We start from the raw sequence: 13978 nt of genomic DNA, 5'->3' as shown, positions 1-13978 counted from the left end.
ACCTATAAAATGTATCCTAAAAACTCAACCAAAAGATTCAAATTCCCTCTATTCTAAGAATCATAATTCCAGCATTTGTTTTTATACTGTACACAATAAATGCTCCCTAATCTCTCACGGAGAAAACAGAAAAGAATATTATAATGCAATAACTTTAAATCTTAAAAAAGTTTTGTTTATATTTTCTTCATAAAAATTCTGCTCTAAGTAAAGCATTCACAAAATTTTAAAACAAACTTTTGAATCTCTGTATTGCAGGGAAGATGTAAATTATTGTTATTGTCTGTGCAAAAGAAAGCAAATAATTATTGTTTTCAAGTGTTGCTAAAGAAAAGTACAGCCAAAGAAGCCAAATAGCAGAGTACAGAAAAAAGGATTTTTTTAAAATGAAGAGTTACACTGTAGAAAATTTTCAACAATGGAAAAATAATTGGGAAAACAATGGAAAACAATGGAAAACTGCAGAAAAATCATGCTCATGATGGTACCCCATATTTCTACATGGGCTTTTTCTTTTCCTTTTTTTAAAAAAAATTTTCTCTTCTTTCATGTGAGAAAGGAAAAAGATACAGCTGCCAGGACTAAAGCTGCAATCCTGGGCAGAGAAGACGGCCTTTCATTCTTGCACAGATCTCTGCTCAGATCTCATTCATGTTTCTACTTCTAACACCAAACATTGAACCTGAAGCAAAGTAGTCTCTAGAAATGTTAATGGAATAGATGATGGAATGACTGAAAAGAAATTATTGCTCAGATTAGCAAAGGGACTTCACTATTTCTGTCTGGGCAAATTGATCATCAACTTAGAATTACATTCACACTATAGGAAACTACTTGTGTATTCAGTGTTTATGTTTTACATATATACTGTCTTAACAACAGAGTCTCTTTGGTCCTTGTCACATTTGTCCAAAACTGGAATCCAGCCCTGGAGAGTCAGGTAGTGGGTCAGTGGGTTTTAGCAAGCTTCATAGCAACGGTGGAACCAATGGAAATCTGCTGACTTAGGGTGTTCTGTGCTCCACCCCCTCTTCCATGGAAGAGCCTGAGGCCTGAGTCTGGTCACACTGAATTTCACATATGAGACAATTCTAGATCCAAACTGTGTGCAGAAACAAGGTTGTTCTGTACAAATAACTGAAATAATGTTTTCTTACTACAGGCAGGTCTTTTGAGGATTAAATGTCATAACAAATATATGGTCATTATCAATGATGCCCTATCATCAATTTCATTATCACTATAAGTGACAATAAAATGTATAACTTTAAAACTTAGTGCATTAATTCATTACTTCAATATTTAGCATTATTTTGTGTTCTGCAATAATGTTAGAAGGAGTTTACTGATTTTGCCAATGAATGATAGTTAAGGCATTGCATTTAATTTCATTTGACATGCAGGTCAACCTATCACTTGAAAAACTGATGGTCAATAAAGTTTAGTTGAGCATCAACTGTACACTGTTACAAGTGCAAATGCCCTGAGGTAAGAGCATGCCTGATGTGTGAGATATCACCATGGCCGTGAACAAGTGGTCACAGATGGAATGATGATCTAGGGTGGGGTGTCCAAACTTTTTTCAACGTTTTTCACCAAGGGCCATATGCGGTGAAATACATTCACACTATATGTATCTCATATAGTGTGAATGTACAAATTCACACTATGTACAAAAACTCTGAAATACACAAACAGCTGGCCACTCACTCGAGGTGAAGAACGTATTGCCTCACCTGGTTTATTTAAGTAAACTAAATATATTTTTGGAATTTGCTGCGGGCCAATTAACAATGGATCATGGGCCGCAGTTGGCCTGCGGGCCGCAGTTTGGACACCCCTGATCTAGGGCCTTGTAGGTATGGTAAGGATTATAAGTACAATGGAAGGTATTGGGGGATTTGGAGCAGAAGAGTGATTAGTATAGTTTGGGGTGGCAAATGTGGGAGCTGCTATTGCAGGGTTCCTTAAGAGGAGTGCAGTGTTATTGACATTTCAGACTGGATACTCCTGTGTTGTGTGGGGCATGTCCTGTGCGTCGTAGGATATTTGCCAGCACTTCTGCTGTCTCTACCCAATGCCAGTTGCAAACGTCCCTTCTCAAGTCATGACAATAAAAATATCTCTGTTCATTGACACATATCCTCTTTTGGGGATGGAAAATAGCCCTCTATTGAGAGCCACTGTGCTACTGCAATAATCCAGGAGAGCTGATGACAGCGTGGACTAGACTAAATCACAAGGAAAGGGGGAAGAACGGCTGAACGTTGGGTTTACTTTAAAGGTAGAGTCAACAGTATTACTGGACAGACTGGATACGCGGTAAGAGACAAAGTAAAAAAAAAATCAAAGAAACAACGGTGACTAAGGTTTTTGGACTGAATTGACCAAGGACAGAGTCTTCACTTGCTGAAATTAGGAAGTCAACAGGCAGAGCAGGTTGGGAGTGGCAGGAATTAGGTAGGGTGTCCAAGTTTGGAAATGTTAGGTGGGAGATGCAGATCACACATGCTGGTGAAGATGTTGAGCAAGCTGTTGGAATCTGGTATAACGGGCAGAGTGACATATATGTATAAAAACTCTGAATTTATCTTCAGATATTAGAATATAGAATTATATCCTATTGCAGCCACTGAGGGCCTTAGCTTGTGTGTGTCCTTGTGCAACTTTCTCATTTCTTAGCTGAGAAAACTAATGTCTGAAAAGAATGTCACTGTTAAAAACAAAACAAACAAACAAAAAACCCTATAGTTGTTAAATAGTCAAAATATTTATATCAACCTGACTTGCATATTCTCTTTGGGTAGGAAAAACGGGTGTTTGATTATTTAACACCAAACTTATTAGAAGTATTTAAATTAGCCAGATAATTTAGTAATATCTCTGCCATATTATAAATTGTCATTCAGTGAATTACTTTTTCATTCTCTCTTCAGTCTTACTTTTCTAGTTACATATAGCTAACATAAACATTATATATATACATATATACATAACATATAGGAACACTTACTGGGAAAATATGTAGAAAATGAGGTAATATCCTCTTCATAGTCATGTTCTTGGTCATTATTTCTGCTAATTTCTTGGATCTAAAAAAAAATAAATGTAATGTTCAATAATATGCATTAATCTTAATAAATCTGTAATTTACATATTCCAAATGGAAAACTGATGGCTATAGGAACAAGAAATAGTTTTAAAGTCTTCATTTAAATATTTTAATTTAATTATATTACCTATCTTATTATATTTGTGCCATCTATGATTGCTCAATGACACATAGTATTAAAAGTACAACTGGGGCAACAGAACATCTAAAATAAGGAATAAATGGATTTAAAATGAAACATTACAACTGCGATTCAAAGCAATAATCATAAAATTTAGGTGTAATAAATAACTCCTGAATAAAATTGAACACAACTATTTATCTTAAAAACTATGAGTTTTGCTTTCTTTTATTATGTCTGTATCTTTTACCTGTTCAAAAGGTATTCTTAATTACATCAATTATTATAATACAGTGAAAAACAATGAAATTGTAGAGGGGCTTAGTTTCCGTCTTTAAAAAGAAAAAGGAGTCAGTTCTCCTTCCATCACCATATATTCGATCCCCCCTGACTCTGGGTGATGAACACACAATGGGATTTATAGATGATGTAATACAGAATTGTGCACCTGAAATCTATGTAATTTTACTAACAATTGTCACCCCAATAAATTTAATAAAATAAAATTAAAAAAAAGAAAAAAAAGAAAAAGGAAACCGAGTAAGGGAATTTATGTTTGTCTTTCTGAAATCAGTTCCACTGCACTTAGAAGGGAGAATTACTGAGAAAGGACAGAAACCTGTTATTTATGGAATTGTTAGTCTTTTTAAGTAATCTCTGAAAGAGACATGGGGTCTACATTCATGCAACTTATTTGTGCTCATAAACAAAGCTAAGTAATACCAGTGACAGTTCTATTGGTGCAAAAGCATCTAGAGAAAGGAATAAAGTCCGGTTGCATTAACACAGATCACATTTTGTTACCACAGACTCCAAATGATTATTCAAATGACTTATGACTTTGTTCTTAATAAAATTGATTGAAAGGATTAGGTTATATGTGTTGCATTTGGACTGTTCCTTTAAAAGTTAAAAACATCCATATTAAAGCATTATTAAATTTATAGCCGCCTTCATATGCAAGGGTATTTGTCCTATCTATTGACTTAATCGATTTGTTTCTTCACCCACTTTGACCAAAGGGAGCCCCATGGACTTCTTCTTTTTTAACTAATGTTATCCAGAGAAGCAGCATGATCTTTGATTTCCAGTGGAATCATGAAAATAAAAATCTCTTTAGTATTTTTTTTACTGAGCTTGATGCAGAAGCTCATTTTCTATTTAAATTATATTTTTCCCTTGGTGGACTCAATCAAATGACAATATGAGCATCATGTAACTTTATCAGGGAGACTGACATGTTGATTGATATTTGTCTGCTTTGGTATTAAAAGCATTATTTAATATAGCTGTTCATTGTTTCCAATTAGCCTGACCTCTGCATTTCAAAAGGTAGATCAAGAATACATTAAAAAGGTCCAATACAAATACGATTTTATTCATACTCTTAAAGTCATATCAAAGAAATTTTTACTAGTTGAAAAACAGGAATGGTTTTCAATGATTTCAGGAATTATGTGAAACTTTCCTGTATACTATTCACAAGCTTAGACATTATGAACTCAAAATCAATATGAATTAATAGAGACTGTGGGCAAGTGTGTTGGTGTGTGCTTAATGGTTGAAGCTTAATGGAATCATTTTTATGTCATAACTTAAGCTATATAACATTTGTACAAACAAACAAGCAAGTACAAAAATGTATTGAAATAAGTTGCTTTCACCAAAATGCCCTTCGATAGATGAATGGATAAAGAAGTTGTGGTATATATACACAATGGAATACTATTCGGCGGTAAGAAAAGATGATATAGGAACATTTGTGACAACATGGATAGATCTTGAGAGTGTAATGCTGAACGAAATAAGTCAGGCAGAAAAAGCAGAGAACCATGTGGTTTCACTGATATGTGGTATATAAACCAAAAACAACAAAAGAACAAGACAAACAAATGAGAAACAGAAACTCATAGACACAGACAGTGGTTTGGTGGTTACCAGAGGGTAAGGGGGGTGGGGGGTGGGGGGTGGCAGATGAGGGTAAGGGGGATCAAATATATGGTGATGGAAGGAGAACTGACTCTGGGTGATGAACACACAATGGGATTTATAGATGATGTAATACAGAATTGTACACCTGAAATCTATGTAATTTTACTAACAATTGTCACCCCAATAAATTTAATAAAATTAAAAAAAAAAGAAAGAAGTTGCTTTCAAGTTTTAAAAAACAGTTGAGTTTGACTGATAGGAGTACTTTAATAAATATTGTATAAATTTGATATTTTGTACAATCAGACTATGCAGAGAGTAAATGTTTTCTTAGCAATGAAAGGCTCTTTAGGAAAATTTACACTAAAAAACAAATGCTTCTTACTTGAGTTCCTTACTCTTACAATCAAATTTATTTTGAAAATTGTTAGATCTAGTGATATATTAATAACTGTCTAATGAAATTAATGATGCTTCAAAGAGAAGTATGATGGCACCTCACATCTAATCACTTTAACACTTGGCTGTGTGGTGCAGTGGACAGCTTGGATTTTGAAGTCAATATAAGAACAAATTATAATTGCTATTTACGATTTGTGTGCAATTGGTCAAGATGCTTTACTCTAAGTCTTAATATTCTATCCTGCAAAATGTGGATAGTAATATCTATGCCATCAATTTGCGGGAGAATTAAATTGGAATAGTGTAAGTAAGATGTATCACGTACTAAATACTCAATAAATGTAATCTGCACATGTTAGATTTTCCTTCATGAGACAAAATATAGATCTACATTTAAGCAAGCATGGTGACCATATTGGCTTGATGGGGAATCATCAATATGAACCAATAAGTATTTAACTTATATCCTCTCAACTATCTGACTCTGGAATTTCTGCTACTACAGAAAAAAAATTAGAATATGAACTTTCTATCTTACCTAAGTAGGTCAGTATGATTTTGTTATTAAAAAGCATCTGTATAATTTACAAGCTAATAGAGATAAGAATTAGGGAAAAGTAGATATTTACTTTCATAAGTTTCTTTTTCTGGAGCTAGAGTCTGACTTTATTCATTTATCAGATATTTATGCAAGACTACTATGTGCTAAATATTGTTAGCAACTAAGAAAAATAGGTTAAAAAAATAGAGACATAACTCCCATTCTCAAAATACCACATTTTTATTGGCAGAGGAAGAAATAATAAAATAATAATAATACAATATTTTATTTATTTCATTACAATAAACGTAGTCCTTACAGGTGAAAGGGAGGATTAAGAAGTAACCAGATAACCAGAGCACAGTTTTATTCATTTGCTTTTTGGGTGAGGATATTGTATTAAAAATTATCTTAGAGGGAATTATGCTAAGTGAAATAAGTCAGACAGAGAAAGACAAATATTGTATGATTTCACTTATAGGTGGAATCTGAAAAACACAGAAATAAACCAAACCAAACAAAAACAGACTTATAGAAACAGAGAACAAACTGAAAGTTGCCAGAGGAGAGGGAGATGGGAGCATGGGTGAAAAAGATGAAGTGGAATATAGTCAATAATATTGTGATAAATTTGCACAGTGACAAATGATTGATTACTAGACTTAGTGTGGTGATCACATCATAAGATATGTGCATGTCGAATCACTATGTTGCACACTTGAAACTAACATGATATTGTATGCCAACTATACTTTAATAAAAAAAATAAATTATTTTGACAATTGCCTGATTCCCACTTCTTTAAAAGAAAAATCCAGCCTTTACAACAAAATCTAGTAGCTGAACATGTCAATGTAACAGTCCAGCCCCTAAATAGTCGTTGCACTACACAAGTTTAAAAAAAATTAAAATAATTTGTTATGAAGGATAAATTAAAAAGAAAACTTGTTGATCGAGGTATACAAAGCTCCACATGCTTTTGGCAGCTAGTACTGTACAAATTGATCATAATATTCTGATTTTGAGGAAGTGAATAAAAACAATCTTCATATGGCAGTTGTTTTCCAAATCTTTTTATGAGATTCTAAAGATATTCTAATTCTGATTTTGGGGAAGTGAATAAAAACAATCTTCATATGACAGTTGTTTTCCAAATCTTTTTATGAGATTCTAAAGATATTGTAATTAGCTCAACTTTCCATCTTGTTGATTATAAATGATTTTGCCAACTTTAAAGCACATGGCATCCTGTGGAATGAGAATAAGAAGAATATATTGTTATATATTTGAATAAGAAGAATATATATATATATATTTGAAGAGCAACACATTGACCATGTAATATTTTATATATTACCTAAAATGAATGCACTGGGCTGCAGAATCTGAGATAATATTCCCATTGAAATAATAAAGATGATTCTTACTAAATGTTAAGAGTGATGCACAATGTTATACTACAGCCATGAATAACAACAAACAAAGTCTCAAAAAAGTTTTTTCAAGGGCACATTGTAGGAATAAATATCTTAGCTCTCATTACATCTTTTAAAGATTTGTTTCTTCTTATGCCACCTAGGAATATGGTCCAAAAGCATATTAATATCATTTCTCATGAAAATTTCTTTTTTATCTTATAGGAATTAGAATCCTGGATGTAGAAATTAAATGGGAATTCTGTCCATAAGTGCGAGAGGAATGAAGCAGAATGAAGTAGAGGTGGAGCTGTTAAATTCAGATGGGGGAAGAAGTAGACATTTTCCTTGGTATGGGCCAAAATTTAATTGGAATAACCTGAGGAAATAGGCTCTATTTTTTTAAGACACAATCTTACAATGGAAAATTAAGTGATGAAAAGGCATTTTAACCAGGTGGACAACGGCTAGAAGTCTCATTATACATATGAGAAACTCAGTTTTCTAAGTGTGCCCTACGAGGACAATCTGGTGACGTGGAAAAAGCAGGTGTCAAGGGGACAAGTGATGGTTTCATCTGAAAGTTCATAGAAAGGGAGAAAGAAACAGTAGACATATTGAGAGCTAGTCTCTCAAACTTAGGGAAACAACTTTTAAAAAAGTTAACATTCCAAAAGCTTTTGGAGGATTGGCTTCTATAACTGGCACATCTCTCATTCTGACCTCCACTTGAGCATGCTCACCCCAGCTCTCCTTCCACGCTGAGGCCGCCCTCCGGGCAACCTCCTGGAGTGGTGACCCATAGAGCCTCCGGTCCTGGTACTGACAGCTTTTGGTCTTGACCTCTGCCCGTGATGCAGCTCCATCTACAGTTGTGAACTTCAGGCTTGGACACCTGACCCTTTTAACTAAAATCCAGCCCTATTTTGACAGTGTATGTTTCAAACCCATCATAGCTGTGGCTGCATCTGTGACGTACCAACACCTTCATTGATCGTATGCTTGGTTTGACTTTAGGCATCTCTGTCACCAATATGGGAATGATAACATTAAAAGCCATTCCTTTTTTTGAATTGTAGTTTTAAATGTAAAAATTAGTTATCTATATTTAACATTATGGAGTCCAGAGTCTGGAAGGAACCTGTGGATAACTAGTATATTCTCTGATATAATATAAAAATAATGTGTCACGATAAAAAAATGTAATAATTTGGATATTTTTCCAAGCAACAGTTGTTTGAAAGTGCAGTCTATGTTCTGCACTGCTCAACCCTGTTCATCTAAAGTGACTTTTCCTGGGTTTCATACTTGTCCTTTTTCTCTTCTCACAGAATGTATTCTCTCTGGGTGCTCTTATCTACCCCATAGCCTTCAATTTATATGTATATCATGATGATTCCTGGACATGTCATTTGTTCTGAGATCTAGATTCTAGGAGACAGAAAAGGATCCTCCAAGAAATAGTCATAGAAGAGAATAACCTGGAGAGACAGAGATCAGAGAAATCAGGAGAGAGCGTGCTTTAGATTGAATATGTGTGTCCACCCCCCTCCAAATTCATATTTTGAAATCCTAATGCTCAAGGTGATTAGATCATGAGGGTTGATCCCTGATGAATGAGATTAGTGATCTTACAAAAAAGACCCCACAGAGCTCTCTCACCCCTTCCACTATAGGAGGACAAAGTGAGAAGACAACCATTTATGAACCAGGAAGAGTGCCCCCACCAGACACTGAATCTGTCGGCACCAAGAACGTAGACTTCCTAGCCTCCAGGATTGTGAGCAGTACATGTTTGTTGTTTATGGGACACTTAGGTTATGGTATTTTTGTTATAGCAGTCTGAATGGACTAAGAGAATTTCAAGTAGATCACAACATTACGTGCTTTACCCACAGTAAAAGGAAAAGCTTTAAAAACAGTTCATAAACATTTTTCATCAAGGTCACTCGTGACCCTGCTGAGGGGAATTACAATGGCATTGTGTGAATTCATACCGGATCAAAGACTCTTGAACAGTAAAATGGAATGAAGAATGGAAGACATCATGTATACAGAGTTCCCTTTCAGGAACCATGATGTGAAGGATTATAGGACTACTGTACTGCTCTTAAGAATTATTTTTCAAAACAATAGATTAAACATGTTAGTGAAAGTGCTTTATTGCAAGCAAGGGTCACGGAGATGACAGGTATAGCATCCAGAGCACATAGGCACAAAACACTGTATTAGGCAATGTGAGATACAGAAATAGAAAACTTCATAATCCCAAACCTCAAATAGTCTACAGTTAGTGGGAAAGAGAAGACATGTAGATAAGGCAAAATGAAACAAGCTTTAAAAATATACACATACATGCAAAATGCTATAATAAACATACAATCATTTCCATTGGGTTGATGGAACAGAGAACATTTCAGAGTAAGTGGTATTCAAGCTAAGTCTTAAAGCATAAGTATGGTTTTATTCTGTAAAATAAGGGAGGAAGGAAATTCTTGGTCAATGGGTGAGCATGACTGAAACAGCAGAAAGACTAGGTGAGTGGTTCATAGCTGGTTTGATTAGTTTGCATGGAGGAATACATTTGAATGCCAAGATGGGGTGGTGCATTCAGATTTTATTTTATAAAGTTTTAAGCACTTTTGAGTATGTCATTATTTCCTAAGAAGTGGGAAGTGGTATGTACCTGCCATATTTTAGAAAAATATTTCTGGCAACAGTGGATAAGAGGGAGAGGAAGTTATTTAATAGTCAAGGAGAATGGTAATGAGGACGAAAAAATAAAATATTTAACGGAGAAAGAAGATTTAAGAAATATCAAGGAGATGACATAGACAAGATTTTTTAAAGCTTCATAAAGCTTGCTTTGAAGTTAAAGAAAATAAGCTTTTTTTTTTGACAAGCTTTTACAGCTTCACAGAAAGATTCTTAAAGCTTATATTGCAAATCTATTTATAATAGATAATTGTATGGCTGAAATAATCCCTAAAATCCAAATGCAGAATAGGAAGACTCAATTCTATTGATCAGAGCACTTAAAACATGAAAGATCAGTCAGAGAAGGTAAATTATAAATCAATGAAGAGATATTGGGATAGTGAATAAAATTGCTAGCAAACCTTCAGCTTGATAGTGAATAAAATTGCTAGCAAACCTTCAGCATTTAGAAAATGCTGTTTATATGGGGAAAAGACACTGTGGATGAAAGTGTACAAAAATACTTATTTTATATATGTGTATTTAACATTAGCTTTTAGTATATTGCAACACACCATAGTACTCTAAGTATTTCTTCCCATTTCACAATTTTACATTGAAACTGTAGCATTTGACTAGTAACACTATTAAATCATTCAGCAGCACTGTAGTATCTCATAATCAGAGAAACCTGAGAGAACACATGTATCCTCAATATATAATTTTGCTTATTAAAAGCCACCATTTTCACCCCGTTCCATTTTACCAGATTCCATTCAAATCATTTATCAGAAGACTTTTGCCATTCCACTTAACTTTGATGAGTACATTGGCAAGATGTACACTCTTAGATCTTACGTAAATACAGATCTATTTAAGGAATATTATACAGAAATTCATTCTTATGTACCAAAGACAACTCAAAACTGTAGCAGAATAAATGTGATAAGCTAGTAAGAGTGCAAACCTGTTGAAAGCAATAATACCTTTAAGGTAACATAAAATGGAAAACTTTTGTGGAAGAAGAAACAACATTGTTATATATTAAATAAACTTACTTCCCTTACACCCACATGTAATATCAAAATAGAAGAGAATCAATAAAACCAATAAGCTCACTTTGGAAGAAAAGCACCATTTTCGTTAGCCCAGAAATCTGAAAGTTTTTACAATAAAATAATGAAATAAATTTTATTTTCTGGGTGCCCCAACCAAGACACTAAGCATACTGCTGTTTATATTCTACAATTATTGAAAACTGAGCATCCCACTCCATTCTGCCACTGAGAATTGCATCATTCTTTGTTGTGAGGTAGTAGCTTAGCATTTTAAAACTTCAAGTGATTTATTTGGCAGATTTCACTCTGAAAAATCATTCCTAATCTTCATATTCATAGCCCAAAGGAAATCAGGCCTAGCCTAATGGAAATCAGGGTATGTCTAGTATTCATTTCCATCTGTAAGTAAATCCATGAGTGTGTAACCTTACATAAAGTTCAAATAAATTTGCCTAATGCAGTTTACCTTCAGCTTTAACTTTACATGTTTTTTGAGAGGGGATTTTCTGGTTCTGATTGTAGACAGCTATTTATGTCCAAATGACAGGCCATGACATTTGACTGAAGAATGGTCTCACAAAGGGATAGGTAAAGTGTAAAATAAAGTCTTTAAATGTAAAATACTGTCTATAAATGTGGTCAACTCATTTTTGACAAAGCAACAAAGGCAATATAATGGAGTAAAGATAGTCTCTTCAAAAACTGGTGCTGGAACAACTGGGCATCCACATGTGAAAAAATCAGACTAGACACAGACCTTACATCCTTCGTGAAAGTTAACTGAAAATGGATCATAGCCCTAAATGTAAAATGCAAAACTATAAAACTCATAGACGATAACATAGGAAAAACCTAGGTGACGGGCTACGGCGATGACTCTTTAGATACAATACCAAAGACATGAGCCATGAAATAGTTGATAAACTGGACTTCATAAAAAAAACAAAACGACAAAACAAAAACTTCTGTTCTATGAAAGACAACTTTAAAAGAATTAGAAGACAAGGCACACACTAAGAGCAAATATTTGCAAAAGACATATCTGATAAAGGACAGTTATTCAAAGAACTTTTAAAATTCAATGATAAAAAAAGAAACAAACAGATTAAAAAACGGGCCAAAGATCTTAACAGATACCTCACCAAAGAAGATATACATGTGGCACAAGTGTATATGAAAAGATGCTTCATACCATAAGTCATCAGAAAAATAAAAATTAAAACAACAATGAGACAACACTACACACCTATTAGAATGGCCAAAATCCAGAACACTGACGCCACCAAATGCTTGCAAGGATGTGGAGTAAAAAACTCACATTTATTGATGGTGGCAGTGCAAAATTGTACAACTACTTTGGAACGCAGTTTGAGTTTTTTACAAAACTAAACATACCTTTACCACGTGACCCAGCACTCTCGCTCCTTATTATTTACCCAAAGGAGTTGAAAATTTATGTCCTCTCAAAAATCTGCATGTGGATGTTTATAGCAGCTTTATTCCTAGTGGTCAAAATTTGGAAGCAAGCAAGATACCCTTCAGTAGTTGAATGGATAAAAAAAGTGTGGTACATCCAGATAATATAATATTCTGTGTTAAAAAGATATGAGAAGTCAAGCCATGAAAAGATATGGAGGAAACTGAAATGTATATTACTGATAGAAACCAGTCTGAAAAGGCTACATACTGTATAATCCCAACCATATGACGTTCTTGAAAAGGCAAAACTATGGAGACGATGAAAAGATCAGTGGTTTCCAGAGGTGAGGTTGGGAGAGAGATGAATAGTCAGAAAACAGAGGATTTTTAGAGTAGTGAAAATACTCTGTATAATATTATAATGATGAATGTGTTATTATACTTTTGTAAACCCACAGAATGTACACCACCAAGAGTAAACCCTAAGGTAAACAATGGACTTAGGTGACTAAGATTTGTCAATGTAGGTTCATCCTTGTAAATGTACCATTCTGGTGAATGATAACAGGGGAGGTTATGTTTTTGTAAGGCTGTGGCGAGTGTGGGAAATTTATGTACCTTCCTCTGAATTTAGTTGTAAACCTAAAACTGTTCTAAAAAAATACAGTCTATAAAAAAATTAAAAAGAAATTCATATGCCACTAGACAGGGGATTTCATGTTATTTGTTTTGTCTGAAAGTGCTTCTAAAACTGTTTAGGGTAAAATTCTATAGAAATCAATAATGGCTTAGCACATATAAATATAATTATTGAATCACCAGGTCAACTAGCTTTTTAGCATTACTTATTAATGTTATGTATAGATATTTGCACTTCTTTACATCATTATGAATCATGTGATTAAACAGCAAGATAAAGATTGAGTACTGTATCTGAGACTTGCATTTATTAACAGCTGAGCTGCGCTAAGTGAATAAATAAAAAATTAAATATTATGCCCTGTGTTTGAGGACTGTTTGAAGTTTTGTAAAGATGTGTTCCTCACCAAAAAGTTAAATTGCTTAGAAATTTATCAAACTAAAGCAATTATAACTCAGTTTAGACAAAATTCAGTCTCTAGAGAATAATAGCAAAAGGGCTTTATGTTTTTACTTACTTTTAAAAAAACATTTATTCAGAACACATTAAATAGCAGAAAGCAGGTTAGGTCATGGAACTCTAATTAAGGATAAGCCAAGTTTCTCTTACAACACAGAGATCCACATACATACTTATAATAC

General features: G+C 33.9%; 1 protein-coding gene across 1 annotated transcript in view; it reads right to left on the bottom strand.

The window, feature by feature from the left end:
- The window catches only part of BANK1 (B cell scaffold protein with ankyrin repeats 1), a 301747-nt gene that overhangs the window by 51344 nt on the left and 236425 nt on the right, over window positions 1-13978 (bottom strand). Inside the window, exon 8 of the mRNA XM_019738939.3 lies at window positions 3014-3092. Within this exon, the coding sequence (XP_019594498.3) occupies window positions 3014-3092 (79 nt within the window). The remainder of the gene's footprint in view (window positions 1-3013; window positions 3093-13978) is intronic.

The sequence above is a fragment of the Rhinolophus sinicus genome, chromosome 1 (assembly GCF_057876585.1).
Source record: "Rhinolophus sinicus isolate RSI-liver-muscle chromosome 1, RSI-T2T, whole genome shotgun sequence".
NCBI classification, from domain to species: Eukaryota; Metazoa; Chordata; class Mammalia; order Chiroptera; family Rhinolophidae; genus Rhinolophus; species Rhinolophus sinicus.
Note: the sequence above shows the minus strand (reverse complement) of the source record. Positions and strands in the feature narration are given on the sequence as shown.